This window comes from Zeus faber (assembly GCF_960531495.2).
Source record: "Zeus faber genome assembly, chromosome: 9".
Classification (NCBI taxonomy): domain Eukaryota; kingdom Metazoa; phylum Chordata; class Actinopteri; order Zeiformes; family Zeidae; genus Zeus; species Zeus faber.
The window spans coordinates 14,726,948-14,747,551 of NC_137197.1; the positions used below are offsets into that span (position 1 = coordinate 14,726,948).

Consider the following 20,604-nt stretch of genomic DNA (forward strand, 5'->3'; position numbering starts at 1 on the left):
AGTTGTCCTGATCTGATGAATCATGTTTTCTTCTCCATCATGTGGAGGGGCAGGGTGAGGGTCCGATCCCATCGGGCATCTGTGGGATGTGCTGGAACAACAAGCCTGGTCCATGGAGACTCCTCCCAACTTCCAGGACTTAAAGGATCTGCTGCTAACGTCTTGGTGCCAGATACCACAGGACACCTTCAGAGGTCTTGTGGAGTCCATGCCTCCACTGGTCAGAGCTGTTTTGGTGGCGAGGGGGAAGTACACAACATTAGTAGTTATTAGTGATAGTTTTAATCTTGTGGCTGATTTGTATTTATATACTGTATATATATATATATATATATATATATATATATATATATATATATATATACTGTATATACAGTGTGTGTGTGTGTGTGTGTGTGTGTGTGTGTGTGTGTGCGTGTCTGTGTGTCTGTGTGTCTGTGTGTCTATGTGTCTGTGTGTGTGTATTCATCCCAATGCACCGTATATAAACATTAAAGCTTAACTAAACTGACAATCAAAACCATTTTCGAATGGAATGTCCTTGGATAGAGGCCCTTGTAGCACCAAGATCATTTTATTTTCACTTGAACAGATTTCCAAGAGTCGATCTAGGATCCATTACTATTAATTAAGAGTGTTTATTTTTGGTGTGGCAAGGAAATTATTTTTGGGGTGACACATATTAACTGAGCCAAACCCATTTTTTCCTGGAAATCTGGTGTAGGCCTATAGAGAGAGAGGATTGCAGAAAGATGTTTTTAATTTATATATTATTTGAAGATTTGAAGATGTGCAATGATGTTGGTTCACAATATTATATGCATAATAAATATGTTTAAATATGTAAATATGAATGTTAAAACAGAAAGTTTATAAGATGTACTGGGGGAGAAACAAGACACTGAGAATCTATGATCTTTCTTGGTTTATTTTTCTGTGAAAAAAGTCACACACACAGACACACACACACACATACACACACACTCAGTCAGGCAGGAACACAGATGCACAGGCACATCGTGCACATAACACCATGTTGTGCTTTGCAGATTTGGGGCAGATCAGCATCAGTGCTGCAGTGTTTATTTGAGCTCTGTCCCAGCACGTGCACTGGATACGTCAGGTGAGGGATGGAATGTGTGTGTGTATGTGTGTGTGTGTGTGTGTGTGTGTGTGTGTGTGTGTGTGTGTGTGTGTGTGTGTGTGTGTGTGTGTGTGTGTGTGTGTGTGTGTGTGTGTGAAGAAATAGAGACAGGTTTTCAGCTCAGTTCAACACACAACCTGTGGGTAAGATGGGGAAGCGAGGAAGAAGAGGAAAAGAGGAAAAGTGTTTTTTTAAGGCTCTTAACTCGGTTTTCCATCGTGGCAAACAATAAATTGGCAGAGCCACATAAACATAGTTATGTGTACACACACAATCGCCTACAATACTGTAAGTATGGAACATTACAAAAAATAGTTTACACACAATGCGGAGACATTCTCTGCTCCCCAAACACTTCGCTAAGTCTTGATTTCTGAGTGAGACTTATGAGTGGAAGTGAAAAGTCCCCTCTACACCTCGGTCCAAGGGAACACAAACACCACCTCCTTTGAGATGGGGTCGTGTCACATAAGGTATGACAATTATCATTTGTGAACTGTCACTGTATTTGCAGCAAAAGTTAAAAAAAAAACCAAACAGGTTAAAAAAAGGCAGTTTAATAATACATTTCAAACACACCATTTTTTTCTTTTATTTTTTTCTCAAATGACCAATGAATTATATGCCACAGGTATGCAATTAAACACTGCTTGTTCACATTTGTCTGGAACCGGCTCAGATGATAAATTTACTTATTTATCATCTGCCCGAGCCTGCACTTGTTTTTCAGACTTCCCTTAAAATGCTTTAATAGTGCAAAAATTTATCCTGTGTATAGTATCGCATTTTATATATTCGGTATATTATATGTTAATTTTCTTGCTACTTTTCTACATTTGACATTTTTCCATATTGTATTTCAGAATCATATTCTATTTTATCATTATTTTTATTCTCCATTTTTTTGAATGCTAATTGTCCGTAGTGAAACGCACCACCAGCATCTGCTTTGAACACACCCCCAACACCCTCCTGGTAACATCCTTCTCCTTTCCTCCCTCATTTACTGCCATAACTATAACTTGGACTTAATTAACTCTGTTTTGTCGATACATGTTGTCATCTGACGTTTCTACATTTATGATTGTCCATGTACATGTTGTTGTTTGGTTCTATGTTTACGTTTTTCCATGAACACGTCGTTGTTTTGTTTTATGTTCATTTGTTTCTCCCCTTCTTGAAGTAGTGATTAGTCGTTTATAGACAAAAACATGGTAAAGTTCTCCAAAGAGGGGGATTGGAGGTGGTTCTGTCTATTAAAAAAGCCGTGCGCTTGTCATCCTACAGGTCGTCCACAGGACAGAGTTATTGCAGTTTTTGATGAATAAGGTATTAATAAAGAGTTGCATTGCAGGTTGAGAACTTGAAATCCACTTGCAGTCTAACTCTGTCCTAGATGCAATGGCACAAATACTCTGTGTTGTATGCCCAGCATGATGACTACACAGGTTAGAAAAAAAATTAATAAAATAAATAAAACTCCTTGTATATGTAAATATATCTGGTGGAATGAACCAATTCTGATTCTGATTCTGGTAAAGGTCAAAAAATATAAGGGCATCGGTAAAGGAGGCTCCACTTCCACATTATTTACCGTCTGAAACCACGCACCATCATGACTGCCTCTCATTTCGTAGGATGCAACACAGGATTCCAGCAAAGCAAACAGGACTCCCCTTGGGTAAATGTCAGCCATGCAGCTCGACACGAGCGAAGTTGAAGCAAAAAAAAAAAAAAAAAGAAAAAGAGCTATGATTGGATTATCTACTGTTGTCAGGGTCATATTGACGTTGTATAATTTTGATCATACGTCAAATCAGATCAGATCAGGATAAAAAATAATAACAACGTATAGCTAGGGAAATAATCAACATCAGTGAAGTGCGGTACAAGGAACATGATACAGCTATCCAAATCCCCACGCACATTATTCAATTTTAATCCCGAATCTGAAGGTAGAGCATGGTTTGTGGTCGACGGTAGGGCTTGACGATATGGAAAAAAATGGAAATATACAATTAAAAAAACAATTTGACCATGATACAGATCATTTGACGATGTTTTACGGGGTGCTTAAAGGTGCTGCGATAAGATATTTACATCCAAGAAATAGGTGAGAAAAAAATCACGAGTATGTGGATATTATGACCAAGCAGATCAAAGCATTGGTCAGAACATCTAGATTTACCCCGATAGTGATTTTATGATGAATCCAAAATCCCAGACGATATCTGGTCTCATATAACAACATCCATATGATCATGAAATAAGTCCCCCGACCACCTGATTAAAGGCAGCTACAATCCAATACTTGAATTTAAATGAAGATACCGGACTGGCCTTGCCTTGGTTGGGACAGAATTTTGTGTGTTGATTTAAATGGGGGCAAATCAGGACTCAAACCACACAAAGTACACACAAGTACACACACATGCACATACACACACACACATACAGACACACACACACACACACACACACACACACACACACACACACACACGCAAACACACACGCACACACACGCAAACACACACACACGCACACACACACACACACACACGCACACACACACACACACACACACACACGCACACACACACACACACACACACACACACACACACACACACACAATCAGCAGTGTCTTACGTAAGACAGCGAGTGATGGCAGCTGAGGACAGTGTACGCTGCCTTTGGCATTTGTCCTTTGAAAGACGGACTAAGAGGAATTTGGGTGAGGCAGAGACAAAAGAGAGGAGGGCCATGAAAGAAAGAAAGAAAGAAAGAAAGAAAGAAAGAAAGAAACGAGAGAGGAGCAGAGTGACTACAGCGGCCGCCATAGCGCTACAGTTAGACGGGCATCACCACCACGAGCAGCCCAATGTGCTGGAGAACATAGGTGTGCAGGTTCTTTCTGTATTTACACCTTGAGACTCTGACAGTTTTATTTTGGGGCAAAAAACAAACCGGCAAATGTGCCAACCGGAGCCGTCGTAAGAAGGGATACTGAGTACCAAGTACCTGAGTACGCTGCCACATCAATACCACGATGAGGGCTGGTTTTATATTTATACAATATGGTTTTAGACCACCTTGATATGATGATTTGACTGTCTTTTTGGGGATGGCTGGGAACTTTGACCACTGTTTACACTCTACACCTACACATTACTTTGATGATACTTGGCTATATGTATGTGACAAATAAAAATCTTGAATCTTGAATACTTAATGCAACCAATAGGTTATTTTCATTCTTTAAATAATTTTTTCATTCTTCTTTGTATTAATGCAATTTGCTCGTTTGCTTTGCTTTTATTGTTCCCTCTTTAATGTAAAGCATGTTGAGTTGCATGTTGTGGATGAAAGGTGCTATACCAATATAGATTATCAATATTGCTTGAGTAACGGGTGCCATTAGGCTTGGGTAATGCGGTCCCGCCCAAATAGCGCGATACACGATATTATCGTCATTGTTGACGGGGGAGCCTAAGATGACGGAGAAAGTGTTCCCCTTACCTACGGCTGCAGACGGCGTTTTTTGGGGTTTCATTCAATACCTATATATACATCTTCAATAAAAAAACCCCACTCTGTATATTTGTTTTCTTTGGAGAAATGGTGAACCTTCATACTGGATCCCGGGGAACTGATCGCTCTGCGCCACTCCAACTAGGAGGTGGCTCGTGGCTCGTTCACGTAACGTGCGTGTGGAAAGGGTCTCCCCGTTCATCGCACGAACAGTGACGGCACGGGGCCCCGAGCAAGCGGGGGTGAGAAAATATACGCGTAGAATCCAAACCAAAAAATAATTTTCAGGCTGTGAGCTAAAACGTCCTCAGTGTGACGAGCGCCATAACAGAGACGGTGACAGTTTCAAACGCTTCATGGATGAAATGGTCCGTGTTTGTCATACAGAGTGCAGCGTTTTCCCCTTGGCAAGAATGTAGCCCCCGCACGTCGGCGAAGCCTCCCCCCGGGCGGTAAAAGCACGCGTCAGGAGCTGCTTAACTTTCACACCCAGTCACACACGTCGGTGTGTTACGGTGCGTTGTTCTGGACTCGCAGCTCCCGTCGACGGCTTCCTGCTCGTGCCGGACCAGAGGCTGCGAAGGTCCAGGTTCACCAGGAAGACCAGGGCAACAAGGGGAGGGGGTTACTGGCTCCAAACTCACACCACCAGGTTGCTGTTGTACATACGTCACCATTGCGTGTCTGCAGTATGTGTGTGTGTATTTCTGTGTGTGTGTGTGTGCGTGTGTGTGTGTGTGTGTGTGTGTTTATTATGAGGGATAATGGATGGGAAAAACAGTCCCAGATGCATGTGATGCAATTATACCCTCTATTACTTGATTAGCTAATCTACAGGCAGGCAGGAGGTGTCCAAGACAAACACACTGTTGGTCGAATGTTGACAAAGCACAAATCACAGGTAACACACACACACGCACACACACGCACACACACAAACACATATAAACACACACACACACACATTTTTTCCAATTGTTCTGGAAACATCTAACTACATCGATCAGCCACAACATCAAAACCATTGACCGGTGAAGTGAATTATATAATAAGTAAATGATCACATTCTCGCTCCACTGGCACCTGTCAAGGGGTGGGATATGTTAGGCAGCAGGTTAACAGTCAGTTCTTGAAGTTGATGTGTTGGAAGCAGGAAAAATGGTCAAGCGTAAGGATCTGAGCCACTTTGACAAGGGCCAAATCGTGATGGCTAGACGACTGGGTCAGAGCATCTCCAAAACGGGTCTAAAGTGGGGTGTTCCCAGTATGCAGTTGTGAGTACCTACCAAAAGTGATCCAAGGAAGGACAACCGGTGAACCGGTGACAGGGTCATTGGTGCCCATGGGTTTATTGATGCTCGTGGGGAGTGAAGTCTAGCCGTCTGGTCTGATCCCACAGAAGAGCTACTGAAGCATAAATTGGTGAAAAAGCTGATGCTGCTATGATAGAAAGGTGTTAGTACACACCGTGCATCACAGCTTTCTGTGTATGGGGCTGTGTAGCTGGAGACCAGTCAGAGTATCCATGCTGACCCCTGTCCACCACCGAAAGCGCCTACAGTGGGCACATGAGCATCAGAACTGGACCATGGAGCAATGGAAGAAGGTGTCCTGGTCTGATGAATCATGTTTTCTTCTACATCATATGAAGGGTCAGATCCCATCGAGCATCTGTGGGATGTGCTGGAACAACAAGCCTGATCCATGGAGACCCCACCTCACAACTTACAGGACTTAAAGGATCTGCTGCTAACGTCTTGCCAGATACCACAGGACACCTTCAGAGGTCTTGTGGAGTCCATGCCTCGATGGGTGGTTATTAGTGATTAGATATTAGTGGTGTTGTTATATTCATTTTTTTAATCTGTTATAAATGAGAGCACACCAAGACATACACAAAGGTCACATCCCATTGGAGCGGTACAGCTTGCTCTGTGTGTGTGCAGCATGTGCTACACACACACTGTTTGCTGTAGTGTGAGGGGGCGTGACAGAGAAACACAGACAGACGTACAGACAGAGCCAGACTGGGCTCCTGGATGCGGCTCCCCCGCCTGGCCCAACGCTCCGCCCCCACCCCCCATTCACGCCCCCCCCCCAATCCCATCTGCCCCAGCATATTTTGGAACTAAAACACACCATTGAGTGAAGCAGACAAGGCAGTCCTTGTCCAAGGCCACCAATCCTCATCTGGATAACCAGCGGGGAAGCCACTGCGCGCACACGTGTGTGTTTGTGTGTGTGTGTGTGTGTGTGTGTGTGTGTGTGTGTGTGTGTGTGTGTGTGTGTGTGTGTGTGTGTGTGTGTGTGTGTGTGTGTGTGTGTGTGTGTGTGTGAGCGTGTATGCGTGTGTTTCTGTGTATACAGCGGTGGGCAGGCCAGGTTAAAATAATTTGGAACCGAGGGTCTAGTCCTCTCGCTCTCACGCGTACAGCCGAAGCATTCCACTCTTCTTGCGCTGAGAAAACAAGCATCGCATGGAGACCCACACACACACACATACACACACACACACACACACACACACACACACACACACACACACACACACACACACGCACGCACACAAAGTTTATTTTTTTCTTAATCGCACACATCATGTTTTAATGTCAACACGGCTGTTGGTGTGTGTGTGTGTGTGTGTGTGTGTGTGTTGTGTGTGTGTGTGTGTGTGTGTGTGTGTGTGTGCGCGTGCATATGTATGTGTGTGCAAGTGCATGGCTATGTGCTTTACAGTGGTGGAAGAAGTACTCAGAGCTTTTCCGTCAGTAAAAGTACAAATATCCTGAAAAGTACTAAAGTACAAAAGTACTTCAGTAAAAGTGAACGTAAAAGTTCCAGTAAACTAATTTAAGTGTTTGCTTGTAAATGTACTTATTTAATAAAAGTAAAAGTGATATTGTATAATGTATAATATAATATAACTTATGTAATAACAGCCTATAATAGGACATAAAGTGTTGCTGTAGCTTATCTTCAGCACATAATGCTCCTGTACATCCTGATTACAATTTACAATAAAAAACATAGTCTGTGGTAATTGCCATAGTTAACTGACACAGCAGCACATTGCCACGCCTTGGCACAGTGCTCACACTGCTGCCTCCCAGCAGCTGTGAGACCTTCTTACCTCACAGCAAGAAGGTCCTGGGTTCGATTCCCGCCTGGGGCGCTGTTGGCACCGTGCTCAGGTGGGTTGTCTCCCGTAAGCAGCCTTATCTGTGTGGAGTTTGCGTGTTCTCCCCCTGCTCACATGGGGCTTTCCCCCATATAAAAACGGTAAGGACCCTCACCAAAAAAACATGCAGTAGAGTCTCGTCTGCACCCCCAGAGGAAGGACGAGCCAGGATGGGTTAAATGCAATGGACAAGCCGCCATTTGAAGCATGTGTGTAGGCATCGGTCGCCGTTGATGCATGTGCTGTGGTGTGTGTGGCAAATAAAGAATCTTCTTCATCTTTGTTATGGACATCATTCATTTGGGCAATTATTTCACCCAATGTGACGCAGATCAAATAACACCAGGGGTGTAAGAAAAAAAACGATTCATTTAGCTCTGAGCGGAGAGGGCGAGAGGCTCTGCTCCCTCTCTCCCCCTTCCCCTCTAGCCCTCTCTCCCTCTCTCATCTCTCCCTCTCTCCCTCTTACCCTCTCTCCCTCTCTCCGCTCCAGTTTCCGAACACGATAGACTGTACTTACATCGTTTCAATGCTCTGATTTTTCCTGGCGGATACATTTTTATTTTTATTTTTTAATCGTCTGTCATCAATATCAGTCGCCATCAATGGAGTCGATCGCAGATAGACGATATAATCGTCAAAGTGCCAAAGCCTAATTGCAACGGCAAGACGAAAAATATTGTGGCAACACCACAAATGTACGGACGCATCTCAATCGCCGCCACTGAGTGCAGACGACGGTAAGACGCTACCGAACACAACCAGCCAGCAGCCAGCCAACAACCAAAGCAGCTTTGCAAATGGGTTGTCTCCTGGTGCAAGAGCAACCTTATTTTATTATCCTTAACAAATGAGTCTAAATGAACTCAACTCAAGTTTATAGCACCTTTTATACAAACACGCAGCCCAAAGTGCTTCACAAGGCAAAATTTAAAAAACACACAGATTGCAACAATAGTATAAAACGTTAAAAGTCAATACAATAAACTAAAATAAACACGACTCAAAAGTATTTAACTTGAAATTAAACTTCGATGTCAAAGGGCAAAAAAAACAACTTTTCATCAACTCACATTTCAAAGTGATTAAAAGAGCAGTCAAAGGAAAATGGCGAAACATATTTTAATATCCTATCACTATACTTGCGAAATCGCAATACGTATCTAATCGGCAGGTCCCTAGCAATTCTCGGAATATACTGAATATACTAAAGTACAAATACTTCAGTAGAGTAACAAAGTACTCGTCCCGGTGCTTCATGCGAGAAACAGCGTCCGGACGTGCGTTCGTAATCACAGCAGCAGCGACGTTGAACAGAGCGTCCGGACGGTTGGACTCTCAACGTCAACACCGTCAACTCCATCAACCCCCGTCAACACCGTCAACCCCCTCGTCTCTCTCGCCGTCCATCTGTTTCGGCTATTTCTCCTGTTTTCAATCACAAAACACATACACACACGCACATATACACGAGAGCTATCACACACACACACACACACACACACACACACACACACACACACACATTATCACATGCACACACACACTATTACACACAGACACACACACACACACACACACACACACACACGCATCTACCCAAATGCATGACTCTGTGTCTCCAAGGAGCTAGATAGTTTGTGCTAATGTCAGTTTATTGCCTTTATCTCATCTCCCTGTCGATCAACTCTCTCTCTCTCTCTCTCTCTCTCTTTCTCTCACATGCACACCCCCCATCCCATCCGCTCCCCTCCCTCTCTCTCTCGCTCCCTCTCTCTCTCGCTCTCTCCACCTTTCCCATTAACCTCATGCGTTTCCTTCTGAATGAAGCAGTCCATTCAGGAGACACAGCTGTGATTCTGGGAATTCAGACCGGACGAGTGACTCCTTCAGCGCTCCCTCTCTCACCTTCCAGCCGCTGTAGACCTGTTCCACCTCCTCACAGAACCAACCAGTATTTCAGTATTATCTGCTATCGAAATCATTTGGGACGCTATTTGTCCCAGTGCTTTCATTTCAACATGTGAGACGCGTTGGTGTTGTACTTGCTATGTGGTGTCGGCGTCTGATTTGCATCTCATCTCATCTGCATCTTTTGCTCCAAATTGTGATTTTGATTGGCTGGACTGACGCCTCGTCGACGCATGTGCGGAAGTTTTGGAAAACGTGGTGTTTTCCTGCGTTTTGGCCGCCCGTCCACACGTTTCAGGTCGCTCAAAACGAAGCTTTTGGAAAATGCCTTCCAGGGTGGGGATTTCTCAAAAACTCTTTATTTTTTCCATGTATTCGCGTGGAGGAAGTAAAACGGAGCCCCTTGAAAACGCCGACGTCAGCACCTCGGCCGGCGGCAGGAACCCACGAGCGACGACCAACTTTAGGAACGGTGTCCAAACAGCGTTGTTCATGAATATTATGAAGAACTTTGATACGTTGCATGCTCCTAATGTTCTTCTGTGGCATTTGACATCAAGTTTTATGGCAGGTTATCACCCCCTACTGGCCGGGAATGCTTACGCGAGTGTTTCAAATCATTTTTGCGTTCTCGTGTGGAAGGAGGGTAAACAAAATATTCATATATGTGTGGACGAGGCCAAACAGATGTTTATTGGAAGTTCAATAGTCTAGCAGTAGGTGCAGCACTTATTCAGAAGTTGTTGGAGTTGTGCAATTAAATTAGCTATAATTCATTATTATAATTATTATTATTAGAGTTATTATTATTATTATAAGACTTATTATCCATTGTTACTGTTATTCACACATTGTCCTTTACAGACACCGTCAAAAGGTTTGTAGCGCCATAGATGGAACTTTCTCAGTATGCAGGGATTGATGGTGAGCCTGTGTGAAGATGCATTCATGAGAATTAGTACAGGGTTCTTGTATTGTAACAGCAGATATAATAGCCAGGACTTCTACTCTGTGAGGTAAGTGCTGGAAGTACGTAAGTTCAGGTAAGTTTCATTTAGGAGGATTTAAATGTATATTTAATAGAACACAGTCAATTAATTCTATTATATAATTATATAACCCAGAATCGCGATTGTGGCGCCTCCCGTTGCGGCTGCCTGCGCAAGCACCTTGTGTCGATTACGCACATTTTGCTATCTTTTAGTATTTTTAGAGCTTATTGTGCGTAATCACCGGGTGTCATGACATTTCACTTGAACTTGATTATGCAGACGGACAGACAGACATGAAGGCAGGAAGGCAGACAGACTGACAGACAGACAGGCAGATAGACAGACAGACAAACAGGCAGACTGGCAGGCAGACAGACAGGCAGACGGACAGATAGATAGATAGATAGACAGATGGATAGATACTGTGGACCTCCCCTCACACAGCGTTCTAAGCACGTATTCTTTGTGAATGAGTGGAATCCTCCCCCTTCCTCTTCCTCTCTCCAGCTCTGACACAGATCTATGAGGATATGATGAATGCCTTATGTAATATGGGAAGAACGTTTCCAAGGTCTGTCCTCCCTCTTTCATTCCTCCTCCATTTCCTAAAATGTGACATGGTTGCAGCGTAACGCACCTGCCACGGCACTGTCCACGTTTCGTGTGGTTTTCGCGGAGATAAAGGAACTATGAAAGGAGCTACTGTGAGTCTGAACACACACAGACAGAAGGTTTAGAAATATTTAGAAATATAAGTTGTTTTTCTAAACGACCTGCTGAGGCAGGTTTTCTTTTCTCTCTCTGTCTGTTTAGATTGAAAACGGTCCAACAACCTTACCCACCAAAATGCCCCACGTCACTGGGACCTCGGCTTAAATAAAATGCATCGCGGAAAACAATACCATTATAATGAACCACAACCGTTTAAAAGTAAATAAATAAACAACCAAATAAATCAAATAAATAAATATATATATATTAAAAAAAAAAAATTCTTTTTTTAGATCAATTGACCAAAATGACATATCTAAATATGAACCTCTGAGCACATTCATATCCTAATGCTACGCGCTCCACAAGGCATTACGGTAACAAAACAAGAAAATGGCCTTAGTCAACAATGAACAGAGCCCTGGGTGTTTTCCAGCTCTCCAATCAGCGCTGAGTGCCGCTGGCTTGGCAAGCTGCAGCAGCCGCTTCATAAATACTGCACAACGCAGCCCCATGAAAAAAGCCTGCATCTCCCAGGTACAGCTGCACTCTGGAGAGCCTCAGCCACGGTACAGCGTGGCTAGAGACGGGGAAAAAGCGCGTGTCCAGAGTTTTAAAAAAAAAGGGTCTGTGAGAGAGAAACTTTGAAGAATGGAGCAAGGGTGTTCTGTATACATTTAGCGTAGTAACTCCTCTATTATTACTATTTGGTCATTTGTTGATTATTTATGTAGGAACACAAAGGGAAAGGGAATAACGCATCTCACTTGAAAACCAAGTTTATGATGACAATAAATTATTTTTAAAATGGCTTAGCTGAGGGGACTGGTTTTATTTTGAATATTGAGTAAAAACTATTAGAAATTGCCATGCCTTCGTGATTTCGTATCAATTGATTCTAGGCTTTGACCGGAATCTCTTCAATTTGTCTGGGACATTGAAATCTTCCAGGACAAGTGGACCACCACCAATTTCTTTTCACGGAAAACTCTGTATTATATATTACAATTTTAGTAATGCATGCAGCTATAAAAAAAACAGCTTACTATTAATATTTTATTGCAAACTTAAATTAATGTTAAATTTCCTCCAAAAAGTATCGTCATTCAGAGTTGGTTAACTTTACACAAGCCAGCTATAAAGCATCACATTCATCTCCAAGCAGTTTTGGCAATTAACTATTTGGCATTATGGATATGCAGTATATATGGATATTGTTATGTGGATTGAGAGAGAACGCATCTATAGAGATCTGTTTCATGGTAGTGATCAATGATCTGTTAACTGAGTGATCAATGGCTGATCACCTGGTTTCCACTGGCAATAGAAACCCTTTTTTTTTTTTTTTATTATTATTTAATTCTATTATTATGCAAGTGATAACCTGAAGCTCCAACTTTTTCACTGGACCAACCACGCCACAGTCTAATTTGTCAACAGTCTTGCACCTCTTGTTCAATGACAGTTGTGTAGAATGGGCAATGGCGGTGTTCTAACAGTACAAATAGTACACTCACACAAAGTTCACTGGATACCGGTTACCCAATCAAGCATCTCGGCGAGAGGAGCAGCTGATCTGGGATCTAGGTATCGGTGCAGGCTTGGAGATGAATGAATCAGATCACAAATTTGGGACTGACTTTCAGGTCAGTGTGGGTGGCTTTTGTGCCGTCCACTTACCAACACCCTCCGTCAGAGTGTGTGAGTGAGGCTTAAATTGCCCTTTTCCTTGAAAACAGCAATTTGGGGCTTTTTTTTTCTCTGAAAAAGGCTAGATGTACAGGGAAATGGGACACTGTCCCACACAACCCAGAACCACAACAACTTAACCAACAGAGATTGAAAGACGGCGCCACTCCACCTTTATTACAAGAAGGACTGGAGTGACAGCTACAAAATGGAAAGCAGCAGTGGCAGACAAGGGGAAATGTACATCCCCACACCAGATATCCGCCTATCGAAGAAATGGAGAAAATAATGACATAATTTAGCGTTTAAAGCCCTATTCAAACATAATGAATGGTAGGATTGCCGCAACCCACCTCTGTTATCTGCAATTACACATAAAAATGGAGAGGAGACAGCAAACAAACCCTTCCAGTTTTATTTTATAGTCAGTCCACCAAGGAATACGCAAAAGTTGCCAATAAAAGGAGGGGTAAACCGAATAAGTTGGAGTTGCACCAAAGATAATTAAGCAATAGACTCAAGCAATAGACAGGAAGACAAACACGATACTGAACATGTGTGACATGTTTCCAGAACAAATCCTCTATCGGCATGGGCCCTGATCTTCAGCAAACATGAGCTGCTGCTGTTTAATGTGCAGCTCTTATTCTGTGTGCTGTGTTCTCTGGGTCTGGCACTAGAGGGCACTGCATGGGAGGCACCACCAACAAGGACCAAAAGGACGCTCGGAGAGAAACTACAGCAGGACACATTGGGTGATAGGAAAAGATGAGCGACAGTTATTATTAGGGGTCCAGCCCCCTATTGTTTTTGTTCGGACTTTTATTATTTTTCTCCTTGACGTTTTTCCAAATGAAAGTGTCTGGCACACAGCAACCGCCGAGCCAGCGGACGTTAATGAAGGGGCGTTGGATTCCGAGCAGTTCAGACATTTTGTTGCCCAAGTTTGATCCACTTCGATCTATATTTGTAGCAGGAATTAGTGAAAAAATGTTTGCGATCAACCGGAAGTACGTTGGCAGAGTGGGACAGGCGTGGGACCATGCGGTGGTGGAGCCAATTTGTATTATATGTGCAGGTTGAGGCTCTGGGGGGCCTTGTTGGTAGGAGGTAATGCTACATTCCATGGGAATTTGGAAAAATTGTAATTCGGCTCATGAGAAAGTGATGCAGTGTTGCACGGGAACTCTGAAAACTGTAATTTGTGACTAACATGACTAACCTGGACCCCGTCCAATGCTGTCTGCAGCTATATTTATTATTTTTATTTTTATTAGGGATCCAGCCCGCAGGGCTTGAACCCAATTGTTGAGCGGGATGACTTTGTGGAGCGGGATGAGTTTGTGGAGCGAGATGAGTTTGTGGAGCGGGATGAGTTTGTGGAGCGGGATGACTTTGTGGAGCAGGGCACTTTGTGACATCACACCCAATTTGTTATAAATGTGCAGTGACTGTGGCTCTGGGGGGGCTTCAGCATGGCGTGAGGTGCCAATGTGTAGGCACCAATAGTCTGTAGTGGTTGCTTCACGCAGGATCTGTGCTAGGACAAGACAACGGACAGCAGGAGTGGATGTTGCGTTCCATGGGAACTGGGAAAATTGTAACTCGTGTTAGTTGTAATGCGGCGCGTCACCAGAATTCGAAAAACTGTAGTAAGCCACAGAGTTGTCACCCTGCCATTGCGTCGCTGCGTCATCATTGCGCGACACGGTACACAAGGGAAATAAGACACCGACTCCTGAAACACATGCAGTTTACTTACTGTCGGAGCAGAGAGGAGAACACAGTGGATCACTGCTACACCACCGTCAACAACTAGTATCACAGTCTGGATCACCCACGCTGAGAAGTCATATATCAGCCTCGGAGAGTACAACTCCATTCCGATACGCACCACCGTGAGTTATAACGATGACAAGACCTGATTTACAGCCAAACGCAGACGCCTCCATTTGAAAAAAGAAGAGACATCAGACGTCTGTGAAGGCGGTTACATCAATTTATATTAGACCTTCCATAGTAAGTCAAATTCTAAAGTAATGGTAGTCTCCAATGAATGTGATATTTCAGTCAAAGCCCGAAATCTTGCCATTATAACATAAGATTGTATTTCATTACAAAACAATTAATTTGGTTATACAGTGGTACCTCGACTTATGACTGTAATTTGTTCTATAAGAACGGTCGTATGTTAAAACAGTCGTATGTCCAAGCAATTTTTCCCATATGAATTATGAAATCGTGAAGGGTGAAAATAAACAAAAAACACAGCACAAACACAGTAAATATGAAAAAAATATCGATGAGCCACGAGCTACGTGCACACACCATGTATCTTTGAGCAGTCGGTCGCAAGTCTATACAAGTTTTCACGACTATCGCTACTCGTACCTTGGATTAGTCGTAAGTAGATGCAGTCGTAAGTCGAGGTACCACTGTATGTCATATTGAATTGTATAATTTGCCTATATGACATCTTGTAGTTAGTTATAACAATAATATTAATATATTCTTGTCAAAGGATTCAATCTGTCTTTATGTAGAGCAAGGAGTTAATTAAAAACGTTTTTCCGTCGGACACGGAGTCGACGTACCGGAAGTAGCCGAGAAAAGGGACCGGGATTGGCGGAGCAGGGATGGGGCGGGGGTGGCGGAACAGAACGCTGACAACTCATCCAAATTGTTATATATTTTGCAGATTGTGGTTCTGGGGGGTGCTTCCCCATGGGGCATGTTGGGCGGTGCACTACACTCTACACTCCATTGGTGTGTATTGGTTGCTTCGCACAGGAGCTGCGGCAGGTAAATACAAATGACAGCACAGACTGATTCTGTGTTCAATGGAAACTTGGAAAACTGTAATTCGTAACTAATACGACTTACCTGGCCCTGTGTATTGCTGCCTTCAGCTACATTTATTATTATTATTATTATTATTATTATTATTATTATTATTATTATTATTATTATTCAAATACCCCCTCTAGGCTTCAAAAGAGAGTGAGTGGCCTTGTGTGCATGCATTTGCACTAAAACTATGCATGCAGGTACACTTATAGCAACCATAACCAAGGAAAATGATAAACAGTTATAGTTCTACATTCTGGGAATGTATTAAAAAATAAAATTGGAATCTAAAAATTATCTTTGATCCCAGTCGACCGTTTGGCAGCCAAGGATGCTTTACACACCAGAGTAGATGTTGCAGAGTTAACAGACGGAGCGGTGGGATGACGCAGAGGAAACAATATGTTTAATAGGCCGTCTTACGAGCATTGTTGATATTATCACGGTCACATTTTCCATTTTTATCAGTGCAGACCTCCTCAGGAGACACATTTTAACGGGACGTGTAAACATTTCCTCTGTCCTACCACGATTTATATCACTGGAAATATTTATTCCACTGGCATAATTTAATAGTGTCAACATTTGACAGTTTAACCTCTACCAACAACTCCAAAAAGGTATATGGCATGATGGACTAAGCTGTTTTTGGACGCAGGGCTGTTTTTTGTTTTTGGCATTTTGAGAATACGTTTCTCGGTATAAGTTTTACAGCAAAAAAAAACCCCAAAAAAACACAACACAACACATCATTACACGTCCGTCCCCTCCCTGATGAAGACAAATGGACAGGAAAGAGGAGCTCCATCTTCACCTCCCTGCCGCTGCATCCAGGAAAACACACGCACTGGCACAGGCTTTTCTTTCCACGTTTCACGTTTTCCGTGTTGGGACGTGACCCCACAAGTAGGAGTATGACTATGTGCACGTGCGAACGGATGCAAGCGTCCGCGCACGCGCCCACGCACGGACGCCACAGAGGCACCTTCGCAACCACAGGCACGCACGCACGCACGCACGCACGCACGCACGCACACACACACACACACGTCAAAGAAAACAGCTAGGCCTTAATTACAATCTTACACCACTCCACTGACCACTCCACCGCGCCATTAGCTCTCTGAGTGCAGCATCCATTTGCTTATCAGCAACACAAACACGCGGCCGTGCACGATGACTAAGACTGAATGGAATGGAAGGTAAACAGCGCTGATTTCAGTCCGTGCACAACTTCACCAAGGCCTGTGCGAGGAAGAGCATTTCAATCGAGTTTAGTTATATATGGATTTAACAATTCACACTAGTATCATGATTGTGATGATGATGATGTTAATAATAGTAATAATACAAATATTGTTTTTATTATTTTTATTATGGTAATAATAGATTGTCGTTATTATTACTATTATTGATATTATTAGCATTAACACGTTTTTATTGTTATTATTATTATTATTATTATTATTATTATTATTATTATTATTATTATTATCATCATCATCATCGTCATCATCACTGCAAGCCTGCATGCGTAAAGCTGCCAAACACCGCGTGTCCAACGGTGTATAACCGATGACAAAATCCGAAAAGCTCTGCAGGTTCCTCTCATCCTAGATAACACAAGTACACAAAGGGACTTTAATGTCAGGAATGTGGGGCCACTGACCTGGTCCCTCGGGATGCAGGGCAGCGAGGTCCTGCGGTGGGACTTGCCGTAAGCCATCATGACCGAGGCCGCCGCGGAGCCGGACCCCCGTCTGCTCCTCTCGGAGGAGCCCGGGACGTCCTCCTCCTCCTCCTCCTTCGGCCCGGTCACAGAGCCACAGCACCCCGTCCCGCCGGTCCCTGGGGCCGGCAGGAGCCGGTCAGCATACCGCGCAAGCAGAACCCCGAGCAGCCCCAGCGGGTATGCCAGGTAGGCTCTCCAGCCGGACAGGTAGCCTCTCCACTCGGGCAGGTAGCGTGTCCAGGCGGCCCGGACTCTGCTCAGGGACACCAAGGAGACCAGGGACACCACCCGAATGAAGACGAGGACGGGCACCCCGCAGCCCGGGCCCGGGTGGAGGAGCGGCGGAGCCCCGCTGGCCAGGCAGCCCAGCACCACCACCAGGGCGACGGACAGGAGCGGCAGGAGCGGCTGCTCCTCGGCGCCGCGCAGGAGCAACCGCGCCGCGGATTCACCCGAGTGACACAAGCCGAGCGGGAGCACCGCCGTGCGGCTCGGCACCCCGCAACGGATCAGACGGACCCCGACCCAGAGGGAGAAGGCACATGCGAGGGCGAACGCGGGGGAGCGGACGAGGATCCACGCAGCCGAGAGCGACTCGCAACGAAGACGCGACGACGACGCGGACGCGCTGCTATTTCTGCTGCTGCCGCTGCTCTGCGCGTCCACCTCCACATCCACGTCCACGTCCGCCAATCTGAGCAGCAGAGCGAGAGTAACCGAGACGGAGGAGGCCACGCACACGGCAGACGACACTCCTCCTAGTGAGCTCCATGCCACGGCGAGTCTCAGCCACGACTGGCGCCGCGCGTCCTGCTTGACACGCGCGTCCGCACGGCCGCCGCGCCGCCGCTCCGCCGCTCGGGGACGTTTCTCATCAGCGCTCGTTGATGGAGTTCTGCGGCTGTCCGCCTCCAGGGCCATCACTCTCTCAGTCAGCAGGAATGCTGTGGAAAATAGATTCAGTCTCTCTGTGTGAGTGTCAAATCCCTCATAAGACTTAGTGCTCCCCAAATATACCTAACTCAGACCGAAATAAGTGGAACATTTGCACAAGGGAATCAGGACCAAAGTGGTGGGAGTCATACATTAGAGATTTCTAATGGATTCCCAATAGAGAACTTCTTATTTGCCCTAATATTCAGCTGCACCCTGATAAATCAACCGGTGAACCAAAAACCCAACTCCTGGCGTTTCACACATCTAGGCCACTGCCTCTCCGCCTCCCTCCTCCTCCCCCCTGGACACTTGTCCCCTTGTCACGTTTCAGCTCTTCCTTCTGTTCTGGTCATTATGTGCAGGCTGCATTGTGCTGTTGCAGTGAACGAGTATTAAAGTGAATAGGAACCATTTTCACGTTCAAATTTACTGGACCATTTCCCCGAAATGCATACACTGTTGGTGAGAGAATGGTAATAATCATGATGAATAGATTATTTATCTGGTCAATTACACATAATTATGTGTTTAATTCTTATCCCCACCATTACATAAAAGTGGCAGTCTGTAAGCTATTTTGTTCCTTTTGTTGCTGGCAAGAAATAAAAACATTGTGTTTGCGTTGTGGCATGTGCGCCTCTATATGCTGTTGCCATTGTTAGTTTTGGCAAGAATGCACTGTTTGGGCATGTGGAAGAAGTGAAAGGCAGCCTTGATGGATTTGATAAACCAGCTGCTAGTTGTGGCCGGTAAACGGTCGATATGGACGAACATTCACAAAAAAGAAGAGAACTCCCCCCACCTCAAGTGACCAACAAAAAAAAAACCCAAAACAATCGATTTGAAGAAGGCAAACCTTTGAGAATAGATAACTGTGGGCTAGTGCTGGGAGCAGAGCAAAGACATGTTGATTTTGGGGGAAACAAACAGAGGCCTAAAATGTTGACTGTTGATGACTATTCATATTTCCTCTAACCTGGGATCACAAGTTGCATAGAGTGTATTTCAAAACGCATGCAAGGTGTACCTCACTGAACACAATAAGCACGATGGGACAATACTGCATTAAAGATGTTACACAACAAGTTCAAGTCAAGTCAATTTTATTCATGAAGCACATTTAAAAACAAGCAGAGTTGACCAAAGTGCTGTACAGCATGTGAGTTCAAACAGCATACAATATAACAGAAAGACAATAACAAGGTAACAAGGTAAAAAACAAAAAACAAAAAACAAAAAAAAACACAAGGTAAAACTGAACATTGTATTTTAATATATTTTGAATCATAATCCTAAAATGCATTATCCCCGGCCCACTGAGGCTCTCTGGGAGCGTAGCCCAGGGCAATTGAAAAGCTTACACCTGTTTGGCCCACATTTCCAAGGGAGGATTAATAAAAATAAAAAAATAAAACAGGTAGTGCGGTTCCATAAAAAAACTCTTCAAAGCTGATGTATTCTTTTATCAGATACTATTCACTAATCTAAATCATAGCGTTGCATTGTGGAAATATGACGTAACAATTCAAAAAGAAGCAACCATCCAATCCTTGTCCATGTCCCATGTTTTTTGTCTATTTTTGTATTTTTTTATATATATTTATTTATTTACCTTGCCATACAATTAACTGAAGCCCAAGTGAAGATTTATACCCGATGAAGCATTCGCTACTCTGATTCCCCCCCAAAAAACTAATGACGGAAGTATCCTGTGTCCTATTACAAGTAAGCATCTTTCTGTTAACCCGTCCCAGATGTCTGCAGAAAGCCTTAAATGATTACCAAAGATTATATAAATGAATATTTAGATAACCTTATAACGTCACGAGTAACTAAAAGATGTTGCCCAGTGCCACAAAACCTTTTATTTGGGGTTAATTTGAAGACAGTTACGGTATTGCCTCATAGAGAATTACCCTGTGGCCCCCAA

At 43.9% G+C, this 20,604-nt stretch overlaps 1 protein-coding gene across 1 annotated transcript in view; it reads right to left on the reverse strand.

The window, feature by feature from the left end:
- Window positions 1–18,659, reverse strand: part of LOC307234755 (cGMP-inhibited 3',5'-cyclic phosphodiesterase 3A-like) — a gene marked incomplete at both ends in the record, with an annotated part of 61,147 nt that extends 42,488 nt beyond the window's left edge. The window contains one exon of the mRNA XM_080006619.1: window positions 17,676–18,659. Within this exon, the coding sequence (XP_079862745.1) occupies window positions 17,676–18,659 (984 nt within the window). The remainder of the gene's footprint in view (window positions 1–17,675) is intronic.
- Window positions 18,660–20,604: the final 1,945 nt, after the last annotated feature.